The sequence below is a fragment of the Ochotona princeps genome, chromosome 12, assembly GCF_030435755.1.
Source record: "Ochotona princeps isolate mOchPri1 chromosome 12, mOchPri1.hap1, whole genome shotgun sequence".
NCBI classification, from domain to species: Eukaryota; Metazoa; Chordata; class Mammalia; order Lagomorpha; family Ochotonidae; genus Ochotona; species Ochotona princeps.
In genome coordinates, this window is record NC_080843.1 from 55,238,604 (window position 1) to 55,264,069 (window position 25,466).

Sequence of the window (25,466 nt, forward strand, 5' to 3'; positions counted from 1 at the left end):
TGAATTTGCTTTTAATATTGAAATCTTGCAGGAAAGAAATGCAATATTCTGACATTTTTTGAAAGTACTGTTTGGATCCAAACAAAATGCCATATTTTATTTCTTTTTTTTTTTTTTGAAAAACAAAAGTTGTTGTATTATCGCTTTGCTTAAAATCAAACACTAATTTTTGGCCTTTGTAAATGCCACAGCAATTCAAACGGATTACTGCTTCTGCAATTCTTACAGTTTGGTGTGTTGTCTTAGACACCAAGGAAACAGAATTCTAGCAGAGCATGAGTGTTACCATAGGTGTTATCATAGGACTCTCTGGCTTGAATGCCCTGGAGCAAGACTGGCGTTGTGATAGCTACCAGGAAGTCATTATGTATCATAATTTCCAGTTATGTCTCTTCCTAGACTTTATACATTTTTCTTTAAGTTATGATCTTTCCAATATCACCATTCTTATTTAAATTTCATGAATGGTATGTAATGAGATGATTTTAAAACCAATGTTGGAGTAGTTTGTGAAAATATGTATTGGTTTAGCTTAATTCATTTCTATATCATTGTGTAGTAGGTATCACATCAAAAGATTTTGAAATGGTTCATTATATAGAAGAACTGCATTTCAGTAGTTATATATCTTAGTTTATTATATTGCTTTTGAATGAGACTTAACATGCTTACCTCATGTAAGGGATTGAATGCAACACAGATAATTCTCTAAGACGATTGTAATTTGTCTCATAACCTGTTCCCACCATGCTAGAGATTTAACAGTGGATATGCAGACCTGTATTACCAAACCAAGACTATGCATTTTACCCATCCAGAACAATCATAGTTGTTAATTTACAATGAGCAGTGACATTATCATATCACCATCCACCTTCTGTTCCACAAATTCCACTTCCACAGATTAAACCACCTGTAGACAAAAAGTATTTTAAAATCACATCTCTACTGAACAAGTGCAGATTTTCTCTTGTCATTATGGTCTGACAATGCAATATAACGAATATTTGTGTAGCATTTTATTGTTTTTGGTGTTACACATAATCCAGAGATGAGCTGAAGTACAGTTTAAAAGATTACATTCAAATACTACAGTATGTTACAAAAGGAATTTGACCATCTACATATTTATATCTGTGAGATTCTGAAATAACTCCCTGTGGATGCTGAGGAGTGACTATAATTGGAAAACTGTCTTTCCCCCACAAAATTATAAGATACAATCATCTTTCTGTTAACACAGAGCACATCTCCAGCAGTAGAGAAAAGCTCATAGTTATGATTATGATAAGAGTGGTCATGGGGTGAGTGGTTAGCCTTGCAACATTCTGATGTCTGATTCTCACATTACAGAACCTGGGTTGGATGCCCAGCCCCAGTTCCTGTCCCTCTCCCATCTCCTACCAGTGTAGACCTCATGAGGCAATAGTTGATGATTTAAGTAAGGGAGTTCCTGCCCTGAAGTGGGAGACCTGGGTTGTGTTCTTGGATCCCACCCATTTCAGTCATTACAAACGTTTAGGGAGTGAATTAATGGATTGGACCTCAGTCTGCTTCACAAATAAATACATTTTTTAAAAAGTACTGGACATATGACTTTATATGAAGAACTATACTGTAGTAATATTATAGGGCAAGTCAGTGAGGGGGGAGGGAATTAGGAAGGGAATAAGGGATATCCCAGGGCCTATGGAACTGTATCATAAAGTGATAATAAACAAACAGACAAACAAACAAATAAATAAAGTGGAGCAGCTGGGACACAAGTAAGTACCCATATGGGATGCCAGCACTGGCAGGTGGAGAGTTAGCCTGCTACAGCACCATTCAAGCCGCATTTCATTGGTTTAACAGGATTTTCAGAATCTTTTCCATAAATATAAGATAATATTATCTACTGAGACCATTTCTCATCTTTTATAACCTGGATAGCTTTTATGTCTTCTTGCCTAATTGACTTTGCTAGAACTTCCTGTGCTACATTAAACAGAAATAGCAAAAGTGAGCATCCTTGTCTCCTTCTCTATAAAGGAAGGCTTTCAGCATCTCACCCCTGATTATGGAGTCTGTCTTTTCACAGACAGCCTTTATTGTGTTGAAGTATATTTCTTCTACATTGAATTTGTTGAGATTTTTTATCATGAATTGTTAAAAATTAATTTTATCAATGAAATGATGTTGAATTTTATCTAATTTCTATTCTGTTTCTACTGATTTTGTCTTTAATCAAATTAATGTGATATATCACCTTAATTGACTTGAACCCCTCGGATAAATCCCACTTGATTAAAATGGAAAAAAAGAAAAGCATTTATCTTCTCTTGCAATAGACTTATGCTCCATGTTATTATGTTATTTAAAACCCTTTAAATCAGTTTTTTCTTAAGTTGGAAAAGTTTTCATTGTTAAAAATATTAACACTATATGGTTTTGTTCTGGTTTTATTATTAGCTTAATATATAAACTTTAAAAACAAGTGGACAGTGGCATATCTTTAATTAGCATGGGGTTTTCACAATGGATGACCTTGCCAGCTAGATTTCGGGCTGTGTGCCTTGTTGGGGAGCACTGGGGGTAAACGCCAATGCTCACTGTGGTGTCTACTGCTCACTATGCCATTAGAAACAATTAACACCCACGACAAGAATTGCTTAGTGAATTGGTGTCATTTTGGTTTTAAATTTTCCTTCCAGACTGACTGCACATTGCTGTGTCTGGCCTTTGGTGGGGCCTTGTTTTAGAAGTATACATTGAAGGCGTATTTTGAAGATACTTGGCAAATATATCACTGATAACAACTTTTTTTTTTTTTTACTTTAAAAACTCTAGTCGAGTTATTTTTATGTGAATGCTCATTTGGTAGCCTTGAAGAATAAGAAAAGGACTTCCATAAAAGTAAATAGACTGTGTTGGATTAGGCTTGGGTCACTTTCCTATAATTATAAAGGCTGTGTAAGCATTTTGTCTACCTGGGAGGAAAGACTAGTTTAGACGGGAAGAAGACATGAGAAAGTCTTTATTTAAAATGCTTTTGTGCTAACTTAACAAAAATGCATGTAGAATCAGTAAGTTTAAAGCTTTGAATCTGTTGTTACAATTGTTGTTTTCTTTTGTGTGTGACCACATCTACATGCAGATCTGAGTATTATCATTAAAAGATTATCTATTGAGTCATTTTTAGTAAATATTCAATTTAACTTGGAGTCAAATTACGATGGTGTGGTTTGTATGTTGGGCACTCTCAAAACCCTTTACCTAGAAACAGGCATGAATCTCTGGTATATGTAGATCACGGTAAGAACTATGCAGGGAGAGTGAAGGGGATGTGCCTGTTTTGCCTGTTTGGGGAATTGGAATTTACTTCACAAAATGTTCAACATAAACTCATCAAAACCATAAATTATATAACTTTTAAATAAAGCAGTGGTCTGCCCTTCTTAGTTTTTAAATTATCTCATGTATCAAACATAAGTTCTTCTAATTTTGAAGTTTTCTGAAAATTTAAAAACATCTTAATCCAGGGATAATATTCTGGCATAACAGGTTAAGCTGCCAGTTGCAACATCAACATCATTTAGGAGCAATAGTTTGTGTTGCAGCTGCTCCACCACTTAGCCAGCTCCCTGTTAACAGCCTGAAAAAGGTAGAGAGATATGGCCCACGTGTTTGGGCCCCTGCCACCCAGGTGGGAGACTGCATGAAGCTCCTTGTTTCAGCCTGGCCTACCCCTGGCTATTACAGTCATCTGGGGAATGAACTAGCAAGTCGGAAATCTTGATTTCTGTCGCTTCTTTTTTCTGTCCCTCTCACTTTCAAATAAAGAAGTAAAAAATCTAAAAAAAGGAATCCCTAAACTGCAAAGAAATTCTTGCAACTTGAACTTGATTTTGCACCTGTTTGAGACCTATGTAAGTGAATTAATGTTTCTGTTACCTATCTGAAGACGAAGAAACAGAGTGATGATTTACCCCACCCTGTTTGTTGACAACAGAGCCAGATTGGAAAGTAGAACTCTTTTTCATTAATTATTACTGAATGCATCTATTGTTGAAATCCCTAAATAGAAAAGGAAAATCCAAGCCTAAATAGCAATGAAAAAATGCAGTTATCATTGTATGATTGTAAAATTTTCCTCTTTCCTAGGAGAGAGTTATGTATGTGGCTCCATAGAGCCCTTCAAGAAACTGGAGTACACCAAGAACGTGAACCCCAACTGGTCGGTGAATGTCAAGACCACCTCAGCCTCCCGGGCAGTGTCTTCATTGGCCACTGCCAAAGGGAGTCCTTCTGAGGTGCGGGAGAATAAGGATTTCATTCGGCCCAAGCTGGTCACCATCATCAGAAGTGGGGTGAAACCACGGAAGGCTGTTAGAATTCTGCTGAACAAGAAGACAGCTCATTCTTTTGAGCAGGTCCTCACCGATATAACTGATGCTATCAAGCTGGACTCGGGAGTGGTGAAGCGCCTGTACACATTGGATGGGAAACAGGTAAGAGAGGTGCTATGCTGTGAATTCTACCTCACAGGCAAAAACCAGTAGTCTGGGGTGTAGGCAGGCAGTAGGTACCTGAGCATAGAACCTACAAATTGTGGAGGGAGCTGGATCATGGAATTGTACACAGGTTCTTGTTGGCTTCAGATCAGTCTAGAAATAGACTGGGTTTGATGAAACACGGGAGTAAAATAGGAAAAGAAAAGAAAAAAAAAGGAACTACTTTATGAGATTGATTTCTTGGGGGTTTCTACCTTTCAGTTGTTATTTACTTAATAATGCTTTTCAGTCGTTTGTTTTCAGTTTATTGTGTGTCTTCCAACCTTAAACGTAGTTAAGATGCAGCAATAAAACTGGCTGTGAGAAGAAAACTTCTAGATAGAATCACTTCTTTGACCTAAATAATGGTTAATGATTCTGTGTCTCAGTGGTGATTTATTAACATTTTATGGTTTTTAAAGTGTTATTTCTACAGACTGGCATATTTTCATCTGGATGGTTTCAAAGAGGTATATTTCTAGAGAATTATGCACCCCTTGACTCTAAAATATGATTTCATAATAAAAATGAAAGGCATGCGGGATTCTTAATTTGACTGGGTGGACATTTTAGTGAGTTGCTCCAGTGATTCCCAAGGAAGTTTTACCTTTCAGGGTCTTCAATGGGTTCCTAAAGGTTTAGTAGAACCCTGATGGTGAGCTAAAATAAAACAAAAACAAAAACAAAACCTGAAAACAAACCTGATATATGCACAGTGTGATTTGCTGATAATTCAGTGTCTTTTTGTTTAAGATTAGAATTTTTTATTGTATTTTTTCTTCTTGAAATGCAATTTTAGTGTGGCTTTATAAAAGTGTCCCTTGTAAATTTTGAGGAGTTGTTTCAATTATTTGAACGCATAGTACATCTTAAAATTAAAACTAGATTCATGTACTAAAGGATTGATCTCATGAAAAACGAAGATTCATACATCCTGAAGGCAAATGCATTCAACTTCATGAAGTAGAAATGAATGCTAATACTAGAAAGAGTGTCAGCCATGAAAGAATTCCTCCTCTTCCAGGATTGCATTCAAGTGCTGTAACATATGAAATTCATTAGAGAAGGGAGACTCCGTGCCAGTTACTCATCTACAGTTGCCAGTGTTCTATTTGTCTCATATTTTGCATGTGAGTAAGGATTTTGAGGGGTGGATCTAGATGGCTGTGGTTGGAATGTTATCAGTGTATCAGTGACCAGAAAGCCCACTGCTGGCTTGTGGAACTTGGTGGCAATAAGGCAGTAAACCTCACATCTCAATATTTCAGTTACTCACCTGTTTCATTTCTAATGAGTTACTCAACCAACTTGCGGTTCTGTATTCTCCATGTATTACGTTTTCTAAATTTTGCTCTTTGTGAAATAGGTAAACTATAAAAATTTAGAAAAAAGATTTCATGCTTCTATATCTCTCCTCCCCCTTTACTTCAAAACCTAAGTGGTTCAAAATTCCACAGACTGAGTCTGAAAATTGTCTTTTGCTGCTTTGCTAAAATCTCAGATAAAAACATAGATTAAATGATCATCTCTGTTTTATAGAATGATTGTGGGATCAACTATGACGATACACATGCAGTTATTTTTACACTGTACTCAACAGCTTTATTGAGTGTTGTCTTGAGTGCGTTAGTATTAGCACATTTAGTTTTCCTAATAGTGTGATCTTTATCCCCACTAAGCAGATGAGGATCCCGAGCTCAGAACTTATTGAAAACCTACCCGAAGGCGAGTGTTGGCATAGTGTTTCAGATGCTGGTTAAGGTACCTTTGGCTCGTAGCCGAGTTCCTGGGTTTGACTCCTTGCTCCAGCTCCTGACTCCAGCTTCCTGACAGTGCTCTTCTTGGGAGGCAGCAGATGATGGGCTAGTAACCAGGTCCTGTCCACCCACATGGGAGACCTGGACTGATCTCCCAGCTCTTGACTTTAACCTGGCTGTGATATAGCTCTTGTAGGCATCTGAGGAATCAATCAGTGATAGAAGCTCTCCATCAGCCTCTCTCTCTCTCTGTCTCTATCTCTCTCTCTCTCCTTCCGTGTATCTTGGCTTCTCAAATAAATAACTCAATAAACACTTCCCTAATGTCACATTGCTATATAAAGGGCAAGAGCTGGGATTTGAACCAGTCTGGCTCCAGAGTTTCCTGTTAACCACAAAACCATAGCTGATTATGTTTAAGCAACGGATAACAATGTCAGTGTAATGAGGAAGAATTTTTCCAGGCAGGACTTGGCCCAAGGACTACCACCTGAAGGTTTTCTGTTCTGTCTGTGGCTTCCAGCGCCTGCCTGTGTTTTACTGACACTTGCACTCTGCTGGTTTTCAGGCAAGCAGGCACTTTGCCGCCGCAGGTGTTTCCTCTGCTGTGGTGTGCTCTCTTCTTAGTAGGAGTGCTGCAACCCTGCAAAGGGTTACAAAGAACATATTTACTGTTTGCTTGGGTTCCCAGTGGGAGCAAAGATGCTGCCTCATGAACTCCAGGAATCTTTAGAAGCGTTTCAGTTCAAAAGAGAACCTGCCCAATCAACAGTTTGCTGGAGTAGATTTTTTTTTTTTTTTTTTGACAGCCTTGGCAGACTGAGGTTTGATAAAACTTTGAGAACAGCTATTTCCTCACAAGCTTTGCTATGGGGTGATGCTCCATGATGGCACCTCAGGTTGCCACCATGTGACCTTGCCCACCTAGCTCTGATGTCCATAGGACATTCACCTTAACATAACTTTCCCTTCTCTTCATTAAAAATAATTTAACTGGGCCCAGTGCAGCAGCTAAAGATCTAGCCTTGCATGTGCCAGGATCCAATATGGGCACTAGTTTGTTTACTGGAGGCCATGCTTTCCATCCAGCTCCCTGTTGGTGGCCTGGGAAAGCAATTGAGGACGGCCCGAAACCTTGGGACCCTGTACCCACGTGGGAGTGGGAGACCTGGAAGAGGCTCCTGACTCCTAGCTTCAGATCGACTTAACTCTGACCGTGGCTGGCCACTTGGGGTGAATCAGTAGATGGAAAATCTTCCTCTCTTTTTTTCCTCCTTGGTGTTTATCTGACTTTCCAATGAAAAAGTCTTTAAAATAATAGTAATGATGATTATGATATTGAACTGAGCTTTTATGTGGTCTCCATAAACAATATGGAAAATCCACTGTAACTGAGTCCTGCAAAAACTTCATAACTGATATGGGAAATACAGTTCTCAAAAAAGCATTTTACATGTTTTTTTAGTAAGGAAATAGGATTTTTGCTTTAAAGATTTTATTTTTATTTATCTTTTTTTTTATTGGAAAGGTAGATCTACAGTGAGAAGGAGAGAAGGAGAGACAAAGATCTGTTCACTGTTTCACTCCCCAAGTGGTCACAATGGCCAGAGCTGAGCCAATCCAAACCCAAGAGCCAGGAGCCTCTTCCATGACTCCCATGTCCTCCACTGATTTCCCAGGCCACAAGCAGGGAGTTGGATGAGAGTGGTGCAGCTGGTACATGAATCCATTCCCACATGGGACCATAACATGTGTAAGGCAAGAATTTAGCTACCAAACCCTTGCACTGGGCCCAGGAAGAAGTTTTTTTTTTTTTTTTTTTAAATAAAGAATGTGGGTGCTTTGAGTAAATGAGGGGAAAATGTGCAAGCAAGGATGGATTTTTCATTTGCCCTTAAGCAGCCTGCAGATTAATGTGTGGTGGCAGGAGTAGGGAAGCAGCTGGCACTGGAGTTTTTGATGATGGAAGCATGAAGACTTCTACCTGCTGTTTAGTCTCTTACCCAGTCACTGAGCACTGGAGGGAGGGCACAGACCTCATGCTGCCCGATCTTGTTCTTATCATCCTACCTCTTCATTCACTTGCCTCTTGGGTTTGCATTAAGCCATAACCAAGGCATTGATCCCTCAGTAATTTTTCGAGAGTTTTAGGCTGAGATGAGGAGACATACACATGGTAAATGCTGCACCATATGGACAAGATTTTGCAGGAAGCTGCAGTTGCCTGAGACCACTGTGGTGGCTCTTGAGCTTCCGGCTTGTAGGCAAGTTCTTTCTGAAGATTTCCACTTCATTTCCCCTGCATGGGTCATGGAGCTTCCCAAATAGGTTACTGTGACCCTTCCCTTTGCTCAGTTTTCAGGGTGATTTTACTCTTGTATCACTGGGCTTTCTGCTGGCATAACTAAGGAGTTCAAGGAAACACTGTGCCTTATTTTCAGTGAGACATTGTTAATTTGGGCCTGAATTGAGAACACCAAAGAAGAAAGAGGGCATCTGCTGGCTGAGGATTCAGATGACATCCCCTTTCTCTGTTTCCCACAGGAGATTTTGCAACTTCTGAGAGTTCCTGTTGCTACAAGCTAAGCTCTGGTTGTTGGCACTTTGGTATTGGTTATTCACCCATGTACCAGGAAGCTACTCCCAGAGGTCATTTAGAATGTGATTTTCTTTTTAAGTGATTATAATAAGCCCTTAAGGTGTAAGATTTGCTACAGAGACATCTCAGTATAGCTGCTGAATCCTTTTTATGGGAAAACAAATCTGGTTGTCTTGAGTTGCTAAATCTGTGCTTATTGAATCCTTAGAATCATAAAGGACAGCAAATCTTATGCCAAGTAGTGCCTAAGCAGAGAATTTATGCTGTAAAGAACATAGATAAGGTACTTCCCAGTGGTTTGCCTCATCTTGCTGTAATAAGGTAAAGATACACTAGTGCACATCCCTTTCAGATGTGCTAGTCGACACCAAAGTGTCTGTAAGACGTTGAGCACACTTTTTGTAGTATAGGAAAGGCTCAGGGATATTCTATTTTTATCTTGCAGACATTTCTCACAAGCTATGCGCTTTGTAAAATCCACTTGTGTGCTAGCATGAGCAAATTCTGGTTTTCCTAAAATAGAAAACACTAAGACTCACTCAGCTGAAGGTCAACGAAATTCCCCCATTTCGCTGTCCAGAGTTTCAGTTAAATTGAAGTCAGTGGTAGTTGGAAAATCCACGTTCTCATAAATTTTATTCTGGTATATTTTTAACTTGTAGTTTCTCATTAGCTATTATTAATTTCTTACTGTGCCTAATCTACAAATCAAACATTATCATGTATGTGTATGTGTAAAAAAAAGTGTGCAGGTAGTACATATATCTAGGCTTCAGTGCTCTCTGAGGTTGCAGGCATGCAGTGTGGGTTTGGAAGGAATGCTGCAAGTCAGGGTGGTGGACTTAGTCGCATAATTTAGTTCAGATGCAAACTGTGACAACAGGTGTCTTAGGCGGACATGAATAAATCAGCTACTACATCTTTCGATCTTCTGACCATTAGACATTGTTTGGTATACATGTCACCCTCCAGAGCCATATATGTTTTAGCCATTAATATTATTAGGTGATTAATATAGATTCATTTCAGAGTTTTGGAAGTAGTAATGATGATCAGTAAAAATATATTAATTGGATATTATGAAAAGCCTTTTTCCCCCTTTTGGGGGAAAAAATCTCAAGTAAAAATGATTTCCTTCATCATTGAGTTTCAAGAGTTAGGATATCTCTTCCTCTTACAGATTAGCTTTCTATGTATGATATCTGATCATGGCTCCAGTAGAAGATAAGCATAGAAAATCTGGAAACCAGAGGTTCCCAAATGAAAAGGAGAAAGTAGCGAGTGTGATAGAAATTTGTTGAAGTAGAAAAAAAAGGAAATTTTCTGTAGATGTTGGTAATCATGGAATTTTTGCTTTTTGAAAACAGATCTTTTCTGGGACAACTCTAATTAACTTCTTTAAGCATATTTAAGCCCTTCTCCCTTGATACACAAGTTGTTTACTGTTGCGATTTAGCACATTATCTATATTGTAAAAGTGAATGCAAAACTTTTTGCTTTTGTTTGCAATGAGTGTAAAAATAAAACAGCTGATGCAAGTGACTGAGCTTACGTTTTTAAATGTCACATTAAAATTTTCTGCGGAAGCTCAGAGCATGTGTAAAGTCATTTTCTTGATTTACTGAAGATGTGAATTGAGGAAATGAATATTTTAGCTGATCCCAATGGAAAAGAAGCCTAAGAATAAATATGACATGTCACCAATGAGTTAAAGGATTCAGGATGGATTGTGCTGTGAGTTAAAGGATTCAGGATGGATTGTGCTGTTTTGGTCTACCATCTTTGATGGACAGTAGGGACTCGGGAACTATGCCTGTTTTTTTATATATATATATTTTCATAGGAAAGGCAGATTTACAGAGAAAAGGAGACAGGGAGCAAGATCTTTCACACACTGATTAACTCCCCAAGTGGCCTCAACCGCTGGAGTTGGGCTGATCTGAAACCAGGTGTCAGAACCTCTTCTGGATCTTCCACATGGGTGCAGGGTCCCAAGGATTTGGCCCATCCTCCACTGCTTTCCCAGGGCACAAGCAGAGAGCTGGATGGGAAGTGGAGCAGCCAGGACATGAACCTGTGTGGGATCTCAGCACTTGTAGGTGAAGGATTAGCCAATTGAACCATTGTCCCAGGTCCCACAATCAGTTCTTGACTATAACATTTGTTAGTGAGTTCCCCTTTGGCAAGTCTTACTGCTTTCTGAATCCGGAAATTATACCTCATAATATAGGTGTGCTAGTTAATTGACACTAACTGCGAAAGCCAATGTGATAGGGCCTCGGCAAATATTAGTCCTTTCTTCTGTGTTCCTATTCTAGGCTTTCTTAAAAGTACAGGAATTGCATAATACAATGTATATAGAATTGGTTATTTTGCCCTTGTTTCCATTACTAATAACTATGTTTTTTTTATCATCTGTAACTGAGATGATATTTACAACTTACTTGGTCAGTTTTGAAGGCAACCCAGATAGTGTTGTCTTCACTTGCTTCTTCAGTGGCACAAATTATTCCTTAAGAGCATCTATGTTTTGACAACCAGTTCCCACCCTAACATAATATTAACATTTTTATTGCTCTCATTTGTTGAATACCTGTGTCTAGTGGTTGCGCTGTGTGTTTATTGAAGATTACATTGATGAGTGATGTTATCTCTGGAATCTGAAACCCAACACCTATGATATAAAAACATGATCCAAACCCATATCCTTTCCCTTAGCCCCAGGTGCCCCTGTCTGTCTCTTTTAGCACATGGTTCCTTGTCTGTCATTTTCCAAAAGGGATTTCTTAAATTGAGAGCAAGTCCTCAAGGTTCTAATCACTAGGAGCTTCCTGTTTACCTGTGGATAAACCTTAATGGCAGGTATCCTCTTCTCTGGGAAATCCTGGAGGAAATGTAACTACATTCAAGTAACCCCAACAACGAGCTGGTGCCTAAAGATCATGGCATCACTGCCCAGTCAAGAACCTTGCATGTACACACCTCTCAGCACCCAGTTTTCTGTCTGTAAGAACCTTTACCCCGAATACTGGGAGAGCCCAGAAATGAAGCAATAGCTGCTTGGTCCGTTGCCCTGTGCATCACAATAAAGACCTGCTTTCTTCCACCACCCCGATGCCAGTGATTGGCCTACTGCATGTCACTGGAGTGAACTCCAGTTTGGGGGTTCTTCAACAATGCCTTCAACCAGTCTGAAGTGTTCTTTGGCAACAGATTGTCATTACTGCTCTTAAAGGTAAGAGCCTACCCATTTCTCAGCTCAGACCTTGTCTTAGTCTTCCCTATTGACAACTCCCTAAATTGAAAACTTCCTCTCATGGTGCCCATTCACAGTATTCACTGCCCATTCACAGCCCCTCAAGTCTTGATTATTCTGATCTGATTTCTGATTTTATAGGATGAGGCCCAAGGTAATGTCCTGTTGGGTTCTGACACACCAGGGCCTGAGCTGCCAAATCATGCTCAGTATATGACACACTGTGTACATCTCTAGCTTGCCCTTGGCATTGCATATTGATCCCCCTTTTCAGCAAGGTCATGGCCATAGAACAGCTATCTCCAGTCATCACAGGTCATGGCTGTGTGGAGCTGTGAATGGAAGGGCTATTCCCTGTAGTGGAAGGAAGCACAGATGAGCAGGCACTAATCATGGTGGATGTTTCTAGCCTCGGCTCCTATTTCGGGAAAGACTCTAAGCTAATTGAAAACAAAGGAAAACAAAACTCATCTGCCAATATTACAGCATTTTTGCTAGTGAAAGCACTTTTAAAAATGGGTATATAACATTTATCCTGTTTGAAAAGTGTCATCTTCTGAATCAGGAGAATTTACTAAACCTTTCTGACACTGCCTGGACCATTCAGGGAAATAGAGAACAACTAATCAATACATTTTATGGATTTGAAAGTTGGTGATGAGGCAGTCAGATATTCATGTGGAAGGCATCTGGTCCAATTATGGCAGAAACAAATCCTACAGGATTCAAGGGCTTTTGACACAGCAGAGTGCAATATGTGGCAGCAGATTTTCTGATTAGTTTAAATCCTTTATATGATATTAAATGAAATACAACACTTTTGTAAATTAAAAGGAACTTTAAAGATTCCCTTTTAAATCTGAACAGTGTTGTGAACAACATGCCCTGGAAGCAAAGGGCAGATGGAGATTTATTTTTAATTGGGTTTTCCTATTTTAGATTAATATATTATCAATGTAAAGAATTTTAAAGCAAATAGGAAAATATTAAGATAAACTAAAATCACCTACAAGTTCATTGGTGAGACAGACTTAGTTTATATTTTAATCCATTTCCTTTTGCCTTTTTATTTTAAAAAATTATATTCTATTGTGCATACATTTTGGCTTCTTGGTGGTAATGTCATCTGCTAGTATTCAAATTTGTGTGAGAAATGTGTTAAACTATCTGGCTCTCTTATTTCAGTGTGTAAGATGTTCTGCAGCCATCTTAGTGATACATTGTGTTTTCTCTGTAGTGATTCGTCTATAGAATTCCTCCTGTCTGTGTTCTGAGGTCTGAGAGTAATAAGTAATCAAAAGTCATACTGAGGTGCAACTGCTTGGCGTAGCAATTAAGATGCTGCTTAGAATACCCACATGTCCTGTTGGAGTCCCTGGTTTTAAATCCTCATTCTGCTTCAGAATCCTGCTTCTTCCTGCTGCAGGATTATAAGTGGAGACAGCAGGTGATGGCTCAAATACTTGGGTCTTTGTCACTCAACTGGGATTCCTGGGTCGAAGTCCAGTTTCCTGACTTTGGCCTGGCCCAGCCCCTACTGGTTACGGGTATTTGAAGAGTGAACTAGCAGAAAGAATGTCTCTGTCTCTGTTGTTTTGCCTTTCAGATTCATTTTTTTTTTAAAAAGCAAGCTAAGAAGCACACAGCACATAAAGTAATTATTCTTGACATGTTCAGTGTAGAGATGGTCTCCCAACTTACGTTGGTTCCATTTTAGTTTTCAGCTTTACTGAAAAACTAATAAGCATTCAGTTAAAAACATACTTCATATGTTAAACTTTTAAAAATGTGTATTTATTTAAAAGGCATAATGACAGAAAGAGACAGAAAGACAAGGAGAGGTCTTCTGTCCACTGTCCCACTCCCCAAATGATCTCATCAGCCAAGTCTAGGCCAAGCTCAAGCCTGGATTCTGGAACTCCATGCTGGTCTCCAATATGGATGGCAGGGGACTTACTTGGGCTGTCTTCCACTGTCTTCCCAATAGCATTAACAGGAAGCTGGATCTGAAGTGGAGCAGCTGAGCCTGGAACTATTGCTCTGATATGGGATGCTGACCTAGAAAGTGGTGGTTTAACCCAGTGCACCACAACACAAACTCCCAATTTCAAAGCTTGATCTTTTCCCAGGCTCATATTGTGTGGGCCAATCTTTTTTCATCATGCTTGGCAGTTTCGGCAGCTGCAGCTCTCAGTCAGCTCTGTGGCCATGAGGGAACACAAACACACCACTACAGGGTAGTTGGGAAGCTACCATGCTCTGGTTTAGGTGTATTCAATGCATTTTAACTTTAACATGGATTTGCCAGGACCCCCATCATAAATCAAGGAGTATCTGTGGTCAATTATTGGAAGTTAAAAGCATCTCAAAATTAATTACTCTGTCTAGATTCCTTCGGCGGAAGGAAGGAACCGCAGATTATTCATGCCTCTCTTTAGGTTAAGATTTAGATGCCAGGAGTTTTTATGTTAATAGGAGTGCAGTTACCATGATTCTTTATATGGTACAAGGTCCTTGTTTTTCCCTAAACAATAAGGTACATTTTCTCTTATAACCATTTATATGCTTCTGGAAGACCAAAACCTCTTGGAGAAAGAAAGCAATGCTTTGTTGATTTCTGTGTTCTTGACAAGCCTCATTGAAAGCCTAACATTTGTCAAATGATGTTCCTTGGTTTGTAATTTGTGCCTCAGATTCGAAGTAGAGTCGTGGAAATATAGGCTGGGCATGCCCTGGAGAGATCATTCTGGTTTTTTGGTTTTTTTTTTTGTTTTTTTCTCTCTAGTTAGAAGATCATAAGTTAAATGTAGCTTCTTGGCAGACAGTAAGGTAAAATCAATAGTGTAATAAAAAAGAAATCTTCTAGGAAGAAAATAAGTGAAGGCATGATTTCTTAGAAAAAGAAGTAAGAAGGCATTACAGCAGATATTTCACCTCTGATCCTTTTTTGGAGTAATAGTATGGGAGTTGAAACTCACTTTATGGCACTGAAAACTTGTAAAGTGTGCTCTGTGTGCTGAGAGATTTGTTCCATTCATGTTCCTCCGACCTTTGCCACCAAGGGTAGTTGGGGACAGCAGCAGAAATTGTAGAAATGCAGTCTCATTCTGCACACAGACCTACTGAATTAGCTTGTGTATTTCAATAAGATTCTTAGGCAGTCTGTTTAACATGAAAGTTTGAGAAGCACTGCTTAGGAGGTGAAATGAAGAGAACATCAGAATCTAAAGACCTAAGGATGGCAAACCCTGACTATAGAATAGTAGGTGGAAAGAAACCTAAATTTTAGCTGATTTAGCAGTTTCAGCAGCACCCTCTTGATGTCAGTGTGAACATCAGATGGCAAGATATGATTGCCAGTCACAGTGTTCTGTGAGCTCTCTCACAGTCTTCCTCCTATGTCGGCCATCTTGCGAGTCTTCCCAGTCACAGTGTTCTGGAAGGCAGCCAGCCCAGTAGGGTGGAATGTGTTCTCACCGCAATCTAGCCTCAGTGGGGAGTGAATCACTCCTTATGTGGAAAATAAATGGACGGTAAGAGACTTAGGGAGGGCCTGGCATAATGGTTCAAGTGGCTAATCCTTCACCTACAAGTGCTAAGATCCCACACAGGTGCTGGTTCATGTCCTGGCTGCACCACTTCCCATCCAGCTCTCTGTTGTGGCCTGGGAAAGCAGTGGAAGATGTCCCAAACCCTTGGGACCCTGTACCTATTTGGGGGACCCAGAGGAGGCTCCTGACTTTGGATCAGCTGAGCTTCAGCCCTTGTGGCTGTTTGGGGAGTGAACTAGTATATGAAAGATCTTTCTGTCTGTCTCTCTAGTAAAAATAAATAAATAAATAAATAAATAAACAAATAAATAAATAAATAAATAAAGCAAGAGAGTCTTAAGGAAAGCTAAGAATACACTGTGAAATGCTGATCACTTAAAGAGATGAATGTGCATCCAGGTTCCTGTCCGTGCTCTTGGATGTTTTGTGTCTGCCCTCTGTACAAATTGGATATCTTCGTCAGGCTTCTTTTAGATATCTCCTTTGGAATATTTGGAAGTCATTTAAATTGTGAGAGCTGAGGCAAGCAAGAAGGGAAATGAAGTGTTAAGTTGCTCGTTAGAATGCCCTGGTTTGTGTCCCCACTATGCTGCATTTGACCCAACTTCTTGCTAATGTACAAAGTAGCAGGTGATAGCTTAAGTATTTCAGTCCCTTCCACCCACATAGGAGACTTGATATCTGGTTTCCTGGCTTCAGCCCATCTCAGCTTAGGGTGTTGTGGACATTTGGGAAGTGAACCACTGAGCAGAAGCTTTCTCTCCATGTTTCTATTGCTCGGTCTCTGCCTTTCAAATTAAAGGACAATAAAATAAAATATATATGAGAACTCCTTTTAGATCTTCAAGGAGTATCAGTTAGAGTTTCTTATGAAGTAAACATTTCTAAAAAGGCAGATGACTGGAAAAACATGGGAACATTTTAATTTTTTTTTTGTGCAGGAAACAACTTAGGACTTTGGCAGCCAAGAGTCTTAAGTGTGTCAGCTTTCACTATTGAAAGCAGCAGTGGGTGGGGTAGACTGGTGTAAGTAACTGCTGAGAATCAGAATTGCAGTGGTATTCTCATAAAGCTCTACAAGGCTAAGCAGTGTTGCCTGCTTGTTTCAGCTCTCATCTGGATTGGCTGTATGCCACCCAGGGTAGATCAGACCTTGCATTCATGCATGCAGTGCCTGCTGACTCCATCAACAGGGACTTTTGTGAATGTGAAGGTCAACTTCATCTCCAAACTAAAACACACACACACACACACACACACACACACACACACACACACTCAGATATATAACGAGGAGGAGATTCAGAGAGGAAGATCTTCTGTCCAATGAGTCACTCCTTAACTGACTGCAATGGCTGGAGCTGTCCCTATCCGAAGCCAGGAGCCGAACTCTTCCAGGTCTCCCATGTGGGTGCAGGGTCCCAAGGCTTTGGGCTGTCCTTGACTGCTTTCCCAGGTCACAAGCAGGGAGCTGGATGGGAAGTGGAGCTGCCGGGATTAGGACCAATGCCCATATGGGATCCTTGCACATTCAAGGCGAGGACTTTAGCCGCTAGGCTACTGTGCCAGGCCCGGAAGTTACTTTCAAAATGTGTACTTGAGAAAATTTGGTTTTGAACATTTCTAAGCACATACCTACATTTTCGGGGCAGAAGAGAAAGAATGGAAGAACCAGAGGAAATATGAGTGTATTTTGAGGACTGCCAATATAAATACATGTTTTTAAGGTCTTAAAATTCCATCCTCAGCATCTTACATTATTGCATATCCTTCTCTGATATTTCTCTCACTAGGAGGGAACAGTGACAATGACCCTACTGTGATTGGAATCCACTTGCATCATATTTCCTTTGTCCTGTTTGCCTTATGATTTGATTTGTCATCAGCTGAAGAAAGTGTGCCAGGCCAGTTCCGCTATATCACACCAGCTCTGGGTGAGAGACTGAATGATAATTCATTGTGTAATGAATCGAAGAAGGTTAGAGCAGATTTTCTGTTACAACAGCTGGAAATACTTTTTTTCAGTTGGCATGAACATTGCTGAATACTTGGCTTTCCCTGGTGGGAGGCTCTGAAATAAAGAATACAAATCATCCTGTATGTTGAACCTCGCCCAGAGATCATAACTTCACCATGGTCAGGACAGCAGCTACCATTTCTCAAATGCTTCCCATATGCCAAATACTATTTCCATTTACCGTATTACAGAATTGTGTGTATAAGAGAGTTACACAGTTATCTCTGTTATAGACTCAAGGAAAGGTAATTGGGCAAAGTGATTAGGAAAATGGAAGACATTTTTAACAATATCATCATTGATGCTAGGTAATTTTTTCCAAAGGTTTTAACCATATAAAATTCATATACATTCTGGTCTTATACTAATGATTCAGATTTTATTGTTAAGCTTTATTATTGTGGTCTCCTGGAATTTGCAAATAATTTCCTTCTGAAATTATCAAATTATAATGACTTACCAGTGCTTAAACACATTATTATTGATAAACTACTCTTTAAGAAAGCTGGACTGGTTTGCCACAGTAGCAGTTAATTTTGAGAAAACTACCCAAATCCCTTCTTTTGAGTTCTTCTAAGTGTGCTTTGCTATTTTGATTGCTATTTAAATCCTCAGTGATTATGACATTAATCCATTTAACATTCGAAAATCTCAATTTTTAAAAGAGTTATAAAATATACATTATTAATATTTGGAAAAACACTGTTAATGTAACTTATCTAGAAATACAAACATTTACAGGAAAGGAATATTACTCAATTTTAAAACATGTTAACATTTAAATTAGAAATGCTAGACTCGGACATAATCAATGCAAGTATATTCCTCAGTAATAGTTAAGTGTATAATCGAGTGGCCATCACCACAGCCCAGCACTGCGGTCAGTCCTCACTCCCATCCTCCTCCTAGCAATCACTGAGCTGCTTTTTAATCATACAAGCTTAGGGCCTGGCGTGGTAGCCTCGGGACGCAGCTTGGCCATTTTTGGCCGCTTGGGGAGTGAATCAATGGAGGGAAATCAATGGAGGGAAGATCTTCCTCTCTGTCTCTCCTCCTCTCTGTCTGTATATCTGACTTTCCAATACAAATGAAGTTTTATATATATATATATGTATATATATATATTCATTTATTCATTAATTACATTGTATTATATGACACAATTTCATAGGTACTGGGATACCCCCCACCCCCTTTCACCCCAAACCCTTCCCCCATGGTGAATTCCTTCACCTTAATGCATAACCACAGCTCAAGTTCCGTTGAGATTCCCTAATTAAAAGTTCACACCATACAGAGTCCAGCATCCCACTTGTCCAGTACAAATGAAGTTTTAAAAAAATCCTACATGCAAAAAAATATTTATTTATTTGAGAAGCAGAGACACAGACAAAGGGAGCGAACACTAACCCACTGGTTGCTTCTCAAAATTTCCAAAAGGGCCGGGGTTGGAAAGCCAGAAAGGGAACCCAACCCAGGTTTTGCCAGTGATGTCGGGAACCTAATTGCTCAACCCATCATTGCTACCTCCTAGAGTCTGTATTAGGAGGAAGTTGAGCTTGAACTGGAACTGGCTATTAAATCTGTCCATTAAAGGGTGCAGGCAGTTAGCTGGTACCTTAACTGCTAAATGAAATGCCCTCCTCATTACATAAACTTTTAAACTGTGACCAAATTTTCCATTTTCACCTATACACAGGGCCTTTTTCTGCCTTCTGAGTTGTTCATATAATTATCAGTTCAGTAAGTCCATCTGTTTTAGCGTCCTAGGATTCCTATTTCCTGTAGCTTAGCTTGAGCAGTGCTGGGCTATACTGAGGTTTTAGAACTAAATTCTTACAGGGATGATGCAGTCAGTCTTAGCACTCTTTATCCTTGGACATATGCTATTTCTGAGTTAACTCCAGACTACTTAGGTATCTAAGAGGAAGAGCATTCCATATTTGTGGCAGTGTGGAATCAGAGCTCTTTCCCTTTAATTCCCTGGGGTGTTCCCCACCAGGCCTATTCTTCACTCCTATTCTCTGTGCCGCAGTTGGTATTTAGGCTAGATATTGTGTTGCTTTTTTATAGAAAAAAATAGAGTTCCTGCATATTTTTTCTACATATTTTGAGATCCAATTATTTTTAAAAGTTCTCCTTTTCCCTCTTGTTTTTTTTTAAAGCGTATTTTTTGTGCTTATCTGTAAGTCAGAGTTAGAATGAGATGCGAGAGGGCAGAAGCAGCAGAGAAGGAGAGAGAGAGAGAGAGAGAGAGAAAGAGCCTCCCTTAGGTAACTGCCTACAAGGGCTGTATCTGGGCCACGCTTAAGCCAGGAGCCCAGAGTTCCATCTACATTTCTAACATGGGTCCTTGGCTCACCTGCTGCTGCTTCCCAGGTGCATTGGTAGGACCTGGATTGGAAGTGGAGCCCTCATATCTTGCTGCACAGAAAAGGTGCCCCCACCACCCCCGAGAATTCTGTTCCCTGAGTCTCCACTGAGGCCGCTGTGATTCAGTGTCCAGATGTCACTGGGATTCCAGCACTTGTTCAGCATGGATTTACTGCCTTCACTTCTTGTTCAAGGCTGCCTTTAAACCAGAAACAAAGGTTAATCTCACGGTGAGGCTTCTGGCAAGATGGGAAAGAGAAAATTCCCAAGCCAAGAGTCGGAGGCTTTTGGGCTCATTTCTAGGTGCAGTTCTGGGCTAGTGAGATGAGAGATTGTTTCTCAGGGTTTTTTTTCCTTTCTTATCTCCTTTTGGTGGCTGGCTTGTCCAAAGAGCCAGGTTTTTGGTGCTGGCTCCTACTTTGGAATGAATCACATACAGAAAATCTTTCTTCATAAACAATGAAACTGATTTGTAGTTTTTAATCTCCTCCTTTGGGGGGTTTATTATGATTTTGTATATTTACTTATTATGAGTTTTATTAAAAGTTCCTTTAGCCAGTCCTGACAGCAGAAAATAGCAGTAATACAGTGCAGAAACTTAGGTTAAGTTTGATTTAGAATGAATCAATGCCCTGTACTTCATTTGTGTTTCTTAGGACTCAGTTGACCATATCTCCAGTAAAAGGAACATTGAAGTCTTCTGTGATGTGTTTATTAGCGTCAAGTCCCGGTTCTTTTATCCTTTGAGGCTAACTGATGAGGGTGCTTAGCAAATGGATAAATGGGGTGAAAAGATAAGTTAATTTTGGTACAAAAAATTTTTAATTTCTTGTGCTTTTTTTCTTGGTAATAAGCATTTTTTCATAAATTTTCTTCATATGTTTTGGTTAAAACAGATATTCACCAGAAAAGTCTTTTCATTCCATTTTCTAAGAATTTTTTGAAGTTCCTGATATGTACCTTTCATGTTTACTTTTCAAGTTGTTGTAAGTCAAATCTTGTTTTAGATCATCTTCTGTTTCTTTATATTTAGTCGTGCTTGTCCTGAAGCAGCTGGGAGATTGAGGGAAAGGGAGATGAGATGATAAATTCAGTCTCCTGTGCTCATTCATGTCTTTATCACAAGAAATGTCTGATTTGTGACAAAACCTTTCCTGCTCATGGAGTGGTTAGGCAGTTTAGTCACACAGGAGTTGGTTTTCTTTCACTCACTGGGACTTTACCAGAACAAAGTCCAGTGTTTCCACATACCGGCCGCATCCACCAACACATGGTCCTGCTCCTACCATCCCTGCTTCATTTTTACCTTAGTCCTTAGAAAAAAAATTTTGCCTCTCTTTGAGCCCTTACTAAGATTGAGGTAGTTTCACTTTTTTTTCTTATCAAACTTCATATTCCTGCAACTGATGCTATCAGGGTTTTTCATAATTTTGTCTTAGTGATACATTTTCACACAGGTAAAGTGCTTCCCAGATGATGCTTCTGAACCCCTAGAGAGTCCATAGATATGTTCCAGTAATCACATTTGCTTTCATGTATTTAAGAAACTACAAATATAATCATTGTTTTGAGACTTCTCCATTATAAAAGAAAAAAAATGGAGAGAGAGAGAGCAATAAGTCAACTTTGGAGCAAGTGTTTTGATCCCACAGGTTCATCTGCCACTTGGAACATCCACATCTAACATCAGAGTGCCTAGGATCAAGTCCCACTACTGCTTCCAATCCAGCTTCCTGCTAATGCACTTGGGAGGTAGCTGACAATTGCCCAAGTCCTAAATTTTGCCACCCAGATGGGAAATTTCCCATAGGTTCCTGGCTGTTAGCTTTGACTTTGCCCATCCTGGGAATGAACCAACAGTGCAGCAATAGAAATCTCTCTCTCTCTGTTTGCCCCGCCTTTCAACTAGATAGAAATAAATAAGTAACCATGTACAAAAAAGGAAAGAGATTAATTTTAGGGTCCCTGAGCATGTGTCAGACCACCATGTGTGGTGAATAGTGGGGATCTTGCTGCTGGTTCAGATCCTTGCAAATGTCTGTGACATAGCCTCTTTGCTTTCTCTTTCTTTTGCTATCTTTTCTCTTAAAGAGTTGTTCTAATACATAGAACTGACAGTCATCCTCCCTGCCTCATCTGAGCAGGACCTGTAGAACCCTTCAGGATGTGAAGATGAGGGTCTTCTCCCTTTTAATCACATGTCTTGCTATTTCCCATGTTTTGGAGCCCCAGTTCTTTTGATCTTTTGTTCTCTTTCTACATTAAGTCTGGTCATCATTTTGGTCACACTCCTCTAGTGTATTTTAGAAAACACCTTTGTCAGTGGAGAATATAGGTACCTATCAGGCCATATGCCCAGCATCTGTGCATCTGTGCTCAATGTCCAGGCCCAAAGAGAGCAGTTACCTTGTTTGTTTTTACATTTTACCCTGCCAGTAAATGTTGAATCATTTTCCTTACCCTATCAGTGAACTTAAAACTGTTGGATGCCTCCATTCTTCCATGAGGTCTGTTTCACAATGTGTAGTAAGAGGTTTCACAACTTATGAATGTAAAGCTTACTGTATTTCTGAAGAAATATTAGGTTATTAACCTGTACTGCTCATTCACATCAAATGTGTGGCCCACTTGGGTACCATGGTAATTGAAAATGCACAGTAGGATTATTAAAACTTGCTAATCCTCCCCAGTAGACTCCAAGTAATGACTAGTCACCAGCAGAGTAGAAAGTGTTGGTTCCCTCTCTGCCAAGATGAGATCAAAGTGCCATTAGCCTTTCCTGCTAGCTGTGGTTGGAGCCACCTTTGTGGCAGATGAAACAAGGTCTTGTCTTGTTTTGTATTTGAAATGTTGGAGAGGAAAAAAGTCAAGTTGGATTATATGTTATTGGTGTGAGACAAGAGCCAATTCCTTAAAAACAAAGGGTAGTGGGAGAAATGTCATGACAGGCTTATTTGTTTCTCAGTACAAAGCAAAAGAAAAAAAGAGAGAAACAGCTTTACAGAGAGTGGAGATGGAGAGAGGAGGGTGATAGCAAACAGGAACCTTCTGCTCACGGACAGTCTGGAGTTCCTGCTGGATGGCAATGCTGCAGCGAAGGGTCAGGTGCAATGAAATCATTGAGTGTTGCACAACAAAGCAATGTATACAGATGTACTTGGAAGCAAAATTCTGCTTCCAAAAAAATAACATTGTATGAATTACACCAGGAAGTGCCCAGCAAAACAAAACCAATGGGCCTCTTGTTTTGGGGTTGCCCAATTATCTATAATGTGGAGTTTTCTGGTGAAATTTGGGAGAGTTGGTGTGAGTGAGTGTGTATGTGTGTGTGTGTGTGTGTGTGTTTAAGATAAAATTTGACAAAAGAAGAGCAATTTAGAGAGGCCAGAAAATAGACTCATTAATGATATTTTTAAAATAATTAGTTGAAGCTTTTGACTGAAACATATGAATGATTTTTGCTTTAGGCTTCTTTCTTCTAATCCATATAAAGAAACAGCATGTCACTGATGCTAAGTGTCTTAAAAGAAATTCCTCAAGACAAAGTTAAAGGTTTTTTGTCTAGGACTTGTTACTGGTTATTAGGCCTGTTTAAAAACTTTAGAATAAAAAAAAAACCTCAAAACTTCAGAAGCTGTTACATCTGCGATTTTTGAAATGCAGGTTTGATGTAGGAAGGGATACAAAGTACTGAACCCTGTTGGAAAGGTAGGCTAAAAATGGCCAGCCAGTGCACCCCAGTGACAAGGGCTCTGAGACAGAGAGATGTAGCTGTGATTAGATTGTAACTAAAAGAATTAAGTACTTTTTGTGTTGTCAACAGACATAGAGTTGTCTGGCAATAATGTTAGAGTACCAGGGTGCTTTGGCACCCTGGCATGACCCACAGCATCAGTGAGTTGGCATGGTTATGTCCTCCGGCTTAGGAGCTCCAGTTTTTGGGTTGTTCCCCAGAAGGGCATATTTTTCATCTTCAAGCTGCTTTGCAGAGTATAATTCTCTGCCGTCCACACTCTTTTCCCAATGTGGAGAGGAGTCTCTTGTGATTCCTCATAGCACTGCTAACTCAACTCAGGGCATTTAGCTAAGCTTTCCAGAAGTTTATACGGGAAAGGGAAATGAGACAACAGTTCTTGAACTCTAAAACCGAACCCAGCAGCCTTAAGACTGGATTCTCTGTAGGGCTGCTCCTGAAATCTGAACCCAACTTCCCCTGCAGTTCTTTGGTAACCCTGTTCCCAGCACACCTGCTCTTCCACCTAGCACACCTGCTGCCACTGGGCACACCTTTTCTTGGTTTCCTTACATTTCCCTGGGTACAGGTCCCTGGTTGTGCTACCTCCTCTCCAACTTTTCCATAAAGGAACTACAGAGAGAAGCAGAGATGCACCGCATCTGAGACATGCTTTGATTATTAGATAGGACAGCTCCTCCCTCCTAATCGTAAATCCCCTGTTCCAAACAATAGCCTTTGCTTTATTCTGGAAAAACTATATGCTTGTTTTTCTAGCGTAATGACTAATGAGATCCTGAAGGTGGATAGTCTTCAGACCTGAAGAATTAGGGCAACCGCATTGAAGTTGATCATTTGCCTCCATCATTTTTTCAAGAATAATAATCAAATCTAGCTAGAACATCTTCTATATAGGGGCAGTGTGGCATGATCCAAGGACACTCCTGATATTTGTGGTAAAATCAAGAGCCACAAGTTTTGAGACTGTGTCTCCCTGTCTGTCCTCACCATCACAGCCTTCTCCACATTTCCCAGGGGTAACCTTGCCAACCACAGCAGGACAGATGTTTCCAGTGGTAAGGATCCAATCTAGTCCTTTTCAATCCCAAGCAAGCCCTTCCTTTGCTAGAACGAAGTGAGGAGAGACACAGTTGCCATCTTGAAGTCTTCATCATGGGAGATGTTGGAAACCATTGGACATCTCCTGTAAGCCAGCAGTGCACATTGTTTTACAATCATATCTTCACACATCTGTGTTAGCATTAGGCTGGAGACTTCTTAGCTAGAAGAAGAATTTTTCATCTTTCTGTGCCCCACAGTGCTTGCCATGAAACATGCTGAAAAATTGATTACCAAAGAAATATCTGACACTACCTCCTAACTTGTAATTAATCGCAACGTAGGTCAAGAGATGACTTGTCTCTTGGTAAGGGCTTATTCTCCTCCTAGCAATGCCCATGCTAGGAGGTGAGTGTCCTATTTTCTGTCAAACTTTGCATCCCACTCATGTAGGCCTGCACATAGCCTCTACAATGTTTGAGAAATTGTCAAAACATAGTTCATTTCCAGCTGGCATGGGAGGCGTTGCTATCATCTTCTACAGACTTCCCAGGGGATTGGTTCTGTCCCCTTTGTGATTTGTACCAAC

General features: G+C 39.8%; 1 protein-coding gene across 3 annotated transcripts in view; it reads left to right on the plus strand.

Annotated features, from left to right (window-relative positions):
* The window catches only part of DCLK1 (doublecortin like kinase 1), a 341,441-nt gene that overhangs the window by 18,338 nt on the left and 297,637 nt on the right, over positions 1-25,466 (plus strand). For all 3 annotated transcript variants that reach the window (XM_004577534.2, XM_004577533.3, XM_004577538.2), the window contains exon 3: positions 4,144-4,490. In XM_004577534.2, coding sequence (XP_004577591.1) covers positions 4,144-4,490 — 347 coding nt within the window. The remainder of the gene's footprint in view (positions 1-4,143; positions 4,491-25,466) is intronic.